Raw genomic sequence first — 9,999 nt, forward strand, 5'->3', positions numbered from 1 at the left:
AAGAAGGAGGATTACCTTCAAATTCTTAAAGATAACCTAACGTCATCAGCCCGGAGATTGGGTCTTGGGCGCAGTTGGGTGTTCCAACAGGACAATGACCCCAAACACACATCAAAAGTGGTAATGGAATGGCTAAATCAGGCTAAAATTAAGGTTTTCGAATGGCCTTCCCAAAGTCCTGACTTAAACCCCATTGAGAACTTGTGGACAATGCTGAAGAAAAAAGTCCATGTCAGAAAGCCATCAAATTTAACTGAACTGCACCAATTCTGTCAAGAGGAGTGGTCAAAGATTCAACCAGAAGCTTGTGGATGGCTACCAAAAGCGCCTAATTGAAGTGAAAATGGCCACGGGACATGTTACCAAATATTAGCGCTGCTGTATGTATCTTTTTGACCCAGCAGATTTGATCACTTTTTTATGTTCACCCGTAATAAAGTCATAAAAGAAACAAACTTCATGAATGTTTTTTTGTGACAAAGAAGTATCTGTTCCAATCACTCTATCAGAGAAAAATCGGAGTTGTAGAAATAACTGGAAACTCAAGAGAGCCATGACATTACGTTCTTCACAAGTGTATGTAAACTTTTGACCACAACTGTAGATCCTCATTTATTTATGAATTTATACTGTTTGAGGCTCAGCTCAGGAATTTTAATTTTTTCAGTTCCTTATCCGATTACTCGATTATTCGAACTACTTCATCGATTAATCAACTACTAAAATAATTGATAGCTGCAGCCCGAGTCCCATTGCTAATTCATCCACTATAACCCATCTTATCATAATATTAGGCCAAAATATACACCAAAATCATTAAATTCCTGCTGGAAAAATTAACGAGAAATGAAATATCAGCTGTTCCGTCCCAACAGCGTGATTTTTAATTTTTATCCTGTGTCCTACAGATGTCACAGTGGAAAACCCGGAGAAACACGTTCACACCCATGTTAACCAGGAGGAGTCGGATATGGCGTATATCAAACAGGAGGCGGAGCCAGATACCCCCAGCGTTAAAGAAGAAAAACAGGAAGAGGAAATCATTTTTCCAATGACTGTCGGTGTAAAAAGTGAAGATGAAGGTCCAAGTGAAGAGAGCAGAGCAGCGAAAGTAGCGAGCAGTAGCTTGTTTCAACACCTGACAACAAAAGGTGAGGGACAATCGCAACCGGACGACCTTTTAGCACCACTCTCGGACACTGACGACGTAACGTCACACTCTTCTGACTTTCACACCGACGAGGAGGATGTTGACTCGGATCCTTTGAAATCCTTAAACAAGTCATCACTGAAAAGAGACGCAGAAGAACGCACAGCTGGGAAACCTTTAAAGAAACACACAAGAACACACTCCGGAGACGAGCCTATTGCTTGCTCTGTTTGTAATAGAAGATTTGCCACGAAGCATCAGTTAATAAGACACGCACAGACACACACTAGAGGGAATTCTTATGTCTGCTCACTTTGCGATAAAAAATATCATATGAAGGTACACTTAACAAGACACATGAGAACACACACTGGAGAAAAGCCTTTTGTCTGCTCTCTTTGCGCTAAAAGATTTTTTACAAAGCATGAGTTGAAAAGACACATGAGGACACACACTGGAGAGAAGTCTAATGGCTGCACTCTTTGCAATAAAAGATTTTTTACGAAGCAAGACTTAACAAGACACATGAGATCACACACAGGGGAAAAGCCGTTTGTCTGCACATTTTGTGGTAAAAGATTCGCCCAGAAGGGATATTTAAATACACACATGAGAACACACACTGGAGAGAAACCTTTCGTCTGCTCTCTTTGCAATACAAGATTTTGTTCGAAGCAAGACTTGACAAGACACACGGGGACACACGGAGATAAGTCTTTCGTCTGCTCCCTTTGCAATAAAAAATATTGTACGAATCAAGCGTTAACAAGACATATGAGAACACACACTGGAGAGAAGCCTTTTGCTTGCTCTGTTTGCAATAAACGATTTAGAACGAAGGGATATTTAATTACACACACTAGAACACACACTGGAGAGAAGCCTTTCGTCTGCACAATTTGTGGTAAACGATTCACCGACAAGAGAGATTTAAAGATTCATACAAGAACATACACCGGAGACGAGCCTTTAGTCTGCTCTCTTTGTGATAAAAGATTTTGTACGAAGCATGATTTAACAATACACACGAGGACACACACTGGAGAGAAGCCTTTCCTCTGCTCTCTTTGCGATAAAAAATTTCGTTCGAAGCAAGAGTTAACAAGACACACGAGAACACACACTGGAGAGAAGCTTTTTTCTTGCTCTGTTTGCGATAAAAGATTTAGAACAAAGTATCAGTTGACAAAACACACGAGGACACATACTGGAGAGAAGCCTTTCGTCTGCTCTCTTTGCGATAAAAAATTTCGTACGAAGCAAGCGTTAACAAGACACACGCATACACATTAGGTAAAAGGTTCACCCGGAAGCAAGAATTAAACAATTACGCAAGAACACACACCAAGGAGAAACCTTTCACTTGCACCGTGTGCCGCCTGTCTCACCAGACCATAGGACATTGTTAGAGCATTCCAAGTGCTTTGTTGACATGTCTTCAGCAAACTGTTTGCGGGATTTCATGTGAACCGTGTTCAGAAGAGGCTTCCTCCTGGGGTGACAGCCATGCACACCAATTTGATGTAGAGTGCGGCGTATGGTCTGAGCACTAAAAGGCTAACCCCCCAACTCTTCAATCTCTGCAGCAATGCTGACAGCACTCCTGTAACGAGTCACATGACATTTTGGAGGGAAAATGACAAACAGTACACAGTTTGGACATTTAGGTATGTACGGTGGGGAGAACAACTATTTTATACACTGCCGATTTTGCTGGTTTTCCCACTTGCAAAGCATGTAGAGGTCTGTAATTTGTATCATAAGTTCTCTTCAACTGCGAGGGACGGAATCTAATAAAAAAAAAAAAAAAAAAATGAAAATCACGTTGTATGATTTTTAAAGAATAAATTTGCATTTAATTGCATGAAATAAGTGTTTGATACATCACAAAAATCGAACTTAATATTTGGTACAGAAACCTTTGTTTGCCATTACAGATACCAAACGTTTCCTGTAGTCCTTGACAAGGTTTGCACACACTGCAGCAGGGATTTTGGCCACTCCTCTATGCAGATCTTCTCCAGAGCCTTCAGGTTTCGGGGCTGCTGCCGGGCAACACGGACTTTCAGCTCCCTCCATAGATTTTCTATCGGGTTCAGATCTGGTGACTGGCTAGGCCACTCCAGGACCTTAAGATGCTTCTTACGGAGCCACTCTTTAGTTGCCTTGGCTGTGTGCTTTGGGTCGTTGTCATGCTGGAAGACCCAGCCACGACCCATCTTCAGGGCTCTCACTGAAGGAAGGAGGTTGTCAGCCAAGATCTGGCGATACATAGACCCATCCATCCTCCCCTCAATACGGTGCAGTCGTCCTGTACCCTTGGCGGAGAAGCAGCCGCAAAAAACGATATTTCCCCCTCCATGTATCACGGTTGGGATGGTGTTCTTGGGGTTGTACTCATCCTTCTTTTTCCGCCAAACACGACGAGCCGAGTTTAGAACAAAAAGTTCAGTTTTGGTCTCATCCGACCACATGACCTTCTCCCATTGCTCCTCTGGATCATCCAGATGGTCAGTGGCAAACTTCAGACCTGTCTGGACATGCACTGGCTTCAGCAGCTGGACCTTGCGTGTGCTGTAGGATTTTAATCCATGACGGCGTAATGTGTTTCCCATGGTTTTCTTCGAGACTGTGGTTCCAGCTCTCTTCAGGTCATTGACCAGGTCCTGCCGTGTAGTTCTGGACTGATCCCTCACCTTCCTCATGATCAGTGATGCCCCACGAGGTGAGATCTTCCATGGAGCCCCAGAACGAGGCAGATTGAGCGTCAACTTGAACTTCTTCCATTTTCTAATAATTGCACCAACAGTTGTTACCTTCTCACCAAGCTGCTTGCTTATTTTCCTGTAGTCCATCCCAACCTTGTGCGGGTCTATTATTTTATCCCTGATGTCCTTACACAGCTCTTTGGTCTTGGCCATTGCGGAGAGGTTGGAGTTTGTTTGTTTGAGCATGTGAACAGGTGTCTTTTATACAGGTAACAAGTTCAAACAGGTGCAGTTACTTCCGGTAATGAGTGGAGAACAGGAGGGGTTCTTAAAAAAGAACTAAGAGCCGAAATATTTACTAGTTGGTAATGTATCAAATACTTATTTCATGCAGTTAAATACAAATTTATTATTTAAAAATTATACAATGTGATTTTCTGGATTTTTGTATTAGATTCCGTCCCTCACAGTTGAAGAGAACTTATGATACAAATTACAGACCTCTACATGGCTTGCAAGTGGGATAACCAGCAAAATCTGCAGTGTACAAATACTTGTTCTCCCCACTGTATGTAGTTTCTAAGGGGTGTACTCACTTTTGTTCCCTGGGATTTCGATATTATTGGCCATATTTTAGTTATTTTGAGGGGAAAATAAATTAACTCTATTGTATAAGCTGCACACAGACTACTTTTCATTGTGTCAAAGTGTCATTTTGTCAGTGTTGCCCCATGAAAAGATACTTAAATATCTGCAGAAATGCAAGGGGTGTACTCACTTTTGTGATACACTGTACCACGCGTGCATTTTAGCATTGAACAAGTCTAAGTAAGCCAACTGCTAAATTGTTTTAGTAGTTACATATTTTTATACTTCTATTCATACTGTTTTTGTTTATTATAAATAATAATATATTTTTTCCCCAGACCAATTCAATATTCTTTATACCTTACCTTTTTATTTGGATGAGTTGGGCTCCTTCTCGTGCTGTTGAGGCTTTTCCAAATGTTTCCTAATTGCAATAGATTGACGCTGCTCCTTCCTTTGTTGTCGCTCAATTTCCAACATTATTTCAATAGTTTCAGGGAAGATTTTAGTCGAGTGCATTGTAATATTTTCCAATCTGATTATAGAATCACTTGACCTTTTTAGTATAATTAAACATTTTTGTTTTTTGCCGATTTCCTTTTTTGTGAAGAGTTTTAAAAGCTATTCTCTTTTGTATAAATATGTAACCTTTGAGAAGTTGGCCCCCTATCAGACGCAAATTTAGAGAGCTGCAACTAACGATTATTTTTAGAATTGATTTATCGGCCGATCATTAAACGATTAAACGGATAAATGTCACTTTTTTCAATGATAATAAAAAATTATAATAATAATAATAAAATTCAAAAATAATATTTTATTACAGCTTCCTAACTGTAGTCTACAACTATCGATTATCAAATTTTTCAGCAACTGGTTTATTGATTGATTTTAATTGACTTATTTGATTAGTTGTTGTATCTTTATTAAGAAGCTAGTTGAGACAGTAAGATGTCCGAAAATTGGCAAAAATGTGAATTGTTTTCCAAAGTAAAAGATTTTTGTTAATGTCCTACTTTGACCTAATAAAAATATAATGACAAAATCTGATATTTACAACTTAGAAGTTAAATATATGTTATAATTTGAAGAATTTAGACAAATTTAAGGTAAAAAGGTCTTCAACGATTAATCAATTATCAAAATGTCCTTTAATCGATTAATTGTTGCATTTCTAAAAATGTCAATCTTTTGTGTTTGTTAATAGTGTAAAAAGTTCCATTTCTGCCCCCAACGTTTTTAAGATACAGGTAGTCCCTGGTACTCGACTTACGTGCTTCCGACTTCATGATGCCGGAGTCTCTTCCTCCATTTTGTCTCCAATCTATTTTTGTTGTTGTTGCATAAACAGTACCTTAATTCAAGGATTTTTATTGTCTCATCAGTTCACATTTACATGTTAACGGTGATAAAATATGGAGGTAGATTTGTGTCTTTATCATTCAATCAAAAAAAAAGTTGCTTCAATTAAATAAAAAGTTGCTTCAATCAAAATATATATTTTCAATCGAAGAAAACGTCACTTCAATCAAAAAAATGTGTTTGAATGCAAAAATAAATTTGAAACTCCCAAAGTATATTTGAAAACTATTTTTCTTTGATTGAATTTTTTTTTTTTTGATTTAAGTCAAGTTTTTTTTTATTGAAACACCATTTTTGATTGAAGTCATGTAATTTTGCGTTGGGACCACATTTTGGCTAGGACATTTGTGTCTTTATTATTCAATCAAAAATTAAGTTGCTTCAAACAAAAAATATGTATTTTCAAGAGAAAAATCACTTCAATCAAAAATTTTTAAAATATTCCATCGTAGAAAAAAAGGTTTGAATGTGAAAAAATATTTGAGACTCAGAAATTCGCATTTGAACACTTTATTTTTCATTCAAACTGTTTTCTTTGATTGAAGCAATCCTTTTTGTGTTTGAACCATATTAGGGGTAGGACATTTGTGTCAAAATCATTCAATCGCAATAAAAGTTGTTTTATTAAAAAAATTATTTTTAATCAAAGAAAAAAATCATTTGCAAAAATATATTTTTTGAAAATATTTTTTTTATTTGAAATTTTTTTTTTTTTTTATTGAAGTGTCACTTTTTTTGAAAAGCAAAAAGTTTTAAACTTTTTTTTTCAAAGTGGAAAAAGTTTTGAACACACTTTTTTTATGAAGTGGAAAAAGTTTTGAAGGCACTTTTTTTCGATTGAATCATTTTGACACAAAGATTCAACTTCAACGCTAGTTCCGGTGTGTTTGAGTGGCAGGTGGCTACGCCAATGATATAAAAGTATGAAGCAAGCATAATGGCCACCAGGGCTCCATCCAGCCATCGGAGTCTGCTGGAGTCTAAGCCGAATATAGGGCGTATATTTTTGGGAGTTTCAAATTTATTTTTGCATTCAAACACATTTTTTTGATTGAAGTGATGTTTTCTTCGATTGAAAATATATATTTTGATTGAAGCAACTTTTTATTTGATTGAAGCAACTTTTTTTTTTTATTGAATAATAAAGACACAAATCTACCTCCATAATAAAATAGAACTCCTGTTTTGAAAGTCAATATAGATGCAAAGTCAGTATAAAAGAGCAAAATTGTAAGGTGCAAAAGTATAACATGTAAGATGGACAACAACAAGTGATATCTATAATGTTTTTTTTTTTTCCAAAAGAGGCTCAAGGGAAATGGAATTGGGAATTTTAAATGCTTTTTCCACTGTAAATACGAGATATAAATCTGAATATTTTGCTACACACTGTAAAGTGAGTATAAAAGTATGGGGCGCCGTTTGTAAAGCAGCACTTGCCGAAAATTACGACAACATTTTCTTACATTTAGCGCCACGGAGTGTTAAAAATGTGGTGTGAAATGTTTGCGGTCACTTTTTTTTGCACATTTACAACATTATTTAGCAACTTAAATTTTTATTTTAAAATTATAATTATTGGACTTGAATGTCTAAATCCAGAACTAAATATTTATTTGAATGTTAAATGCAAATCTTGATTTTATAGTCTATATATAAAGTCTATATATATATATATTTTAAATGTATATCCTAAATATATATATGAAATTTATATCTGAAATATATATATCCTAAATCTGAATTTTATATTAAATCCTAAATGTATATGTTATATCTAAATATTATATTTAAATCTTAAATCTGGAAACTGTTTAAACTAAATATTTAGCGTAATATGCAAATTCACATGACTGGAGACCGGAAGTAACTAAATAAAAGCTGAAGCAGCTCAGACTTTGTTCACGTTGCTTGAAAATGAAGAAAACCTACTCAACGGTGGCAGTCCGCTCTTGGACATGATTTATTGTGATAATTACAATATCTACGTAAAATACACATTTAGGAGAAACCATTTAAGGACTATTTTGTGCTTTTAGTGTCACTTTTACGCACGAGCCCTGTGAAGTTACTAAGAATAGCCACGAGGGGTCTCTGTTGGACTGGACTGGAGAGCAAGGTTGACTTTTTTAACTTCAACTGCAAAAATCTCGCGTTTCTCACTGGGAAACCTTTTTATTGCAGTCAGAGTAGCTCTGCCGAAAGTCTCGGGTAAATTTGACTCGCCTGACATACTTTCTTTCAGCCCACCCTCGCCGACTGTGAGAAACGCGGGATTTTTGCAGATAAAATAGAGAACTCAACCTTGCTCTCCAGTCCAGTCCAACAGAGACCCCTCGTGGCTTTTCTTAGTAACTTTATAAGGCTCGTGCGTAAAAGTGACACTAAAAGCACAAAATACTCCTTAAATGGTTTCTCCTAAATGTGTATTTTACGTAGATATTGTAATTATCACAATAAATCATGTCCAAGAGACAACTGCCCCCGCTGAGAAGGTTTTATTCATTTTCAAGCAACGTGAACAAAGTCTGAGCTGCTTCAGCTTTTATTTTGTTACTTCCGGTCTCCAGTCATTGAAATTTGCATATTACGCTAAATGTTTAGTTTAAACTGTTTCCAGATTTAAGATTTAAATATAATATTTAGATTAGGGCTGTCAAACGATTAAAATTTTTAATCGAGTTAATTACAGCTTAATAATTAATTAATCGCAATTAATCGCAATTCAAACCATCTATAAAATATGCCATATTTTTCTGTAAATTATATATATATCCTGTAAAATAAATTGTTGGAATGGTAAGATAAGACACAAGATGGATATATATACATTCAACATACGGTACATAAGGACTGTAGTGGGCATTTCACTCTACTGTCATTTAAATCTGTCTATGCTGTCCTCACTCCGAAGCGTCTACTTTTTCCAAAGCTAGACAGCTAGTGAACGAAGCCTTAATAATTACACTTCTTCCTTTTTCATCTGATTTATTAATAAAATGGCCTCAAACCATTGCCCTCTTTAGACCGTCGTAAAACTACAAAATAAAAGTACATAAGCATTGCATTAGCAACAACGTTAGCTTAGCACGCTATACAGGTTCACTAAACATAAACAAAAAGCGTCTCATACAAAAAATAGAACATTTCACTTACTAACATAATATGTACATTCTTTACAACAACCATACTAACGGACAAATCTTGTCCAAGGATCATATAAGCACAACATTATCAGCCCGAGACGTCGTGCAGCCATAATGAAGAAAGAAAAGAAGAAAATAATAAACTATGTCGCAAAGCGACCACAAGAGTTCGCTGTTGGACAGCACAAAGGCCTTGCTGTAAAACTTACCAAAAGGCAGAATACTTTCTGAGCGGGACATGTGCGTTAATTGCGTCAAATATTTTAACGTGATTAATTAAAAAAATTAATTACCGCACGTTAACGCGATAATTTTGACAGCCCTAATTTAGATATAACATATACATTTAGGATTTAATGTAAAATTCAGATTTAGGATATATATATTTCAGATATAAATTTCATATATATATATATTTAGGATATAAATTTTAAAAATATATATATATAGAATATAAATTTAAGATTTGCATTTAACATTTAAATAAATATTTAGTTCTGGATTTAGACAAGTCCAATAATTGTAATTTTAAAATACATGTTTAAGTTGCTAAATAATGTTGTAAATGTGCAAAAAAAAGTGACCGCAAACCTTACACACCACATTTTTAACACTGCGTGGCGCTAAATGTGAGAAAATGTTGTCGTAATTTTCGGCATGTGCTGCTTTACAAACGGCGCCCCATATAAAAGAGCAAAATTGTAAGGTGCAAAAGTACAACATGTAAGATGGACAACAACAAATGATATCTATATTTTTCTTTTCCAAAAGAGGCTCAAGGGAAATGGAATTGGGAATTTTAAATGCTTTTTCCACTGTAAATACGTGACATAAATCTGAATATTTTGCCACACACTGTAATTGAAAGCCCCGCCCCCCGCCCCCTTTTTCTCCTATTGGGCTTGCGCAAACTGGCGCAATCTTATCTTTATAGTTATGACGGGGGATATGTACGTGTTGGATTAAACGATTAAAAAAAATATTTTAGGGTGGTGGGTGGTACTTTTTTTAACCATCCAATAATTATGCCACAGATAGAAGTCAT

General features: G+C 36.0%; 1 protein-coding gene across 5 annotated transcripts in view; it reads left to right on the top strand.

The window, feature by feature from the left end:
- The window catches only part of LOC130911875 (gastrula zinc finger protein XlCGF57.1-like), a 262,137-nt gene that overhangs the window by 14,811 nt on the left and 237,327 nt on the right, over nucleotides 1-9,999 (top strand). For 3 of the 5 annotated variants that reach the window (XM_057829522.1, XM_057829505.1, XM_057829512.1), the window contains exon 5: nucleotides 909-5,282. The exons of 1 other annotated variant lie outside the window; for it this stretch is intronic. In XM_057829522.1, the coding sequence (XP_057685505.1) occupies nucleotides 909-2,443 (1,535 nt within the window). In that variant the 3' untranslated portion in view covers nucleotides 2,444-5,282. Of the gene's footprint in view, nucleotides 1-908; nucleotides 5,283-9,999 lie in introns of those variants that run through there. One more of the 5 variants, XM_057829529.1, reaches the window with a different exon arrangement.

The sequence above is a fragment of the Corythoichthys intestinalis genome, chromosome 1, assembly GCF_030265065.1.
Source record: "Corythoichthys intestinalis isolate RoL2023-P3 chromosome 1, ASM3026506v1, whole genome shotgun sequence".
Classification (NCBI taxonomy): domain Eukaryota; kingdom Metazoa; phylum Chordata; class Actinopteri; order Syngnathiformes; family Syngnathidae; genus Corythoichthys; species Corythoichthys intestinalis.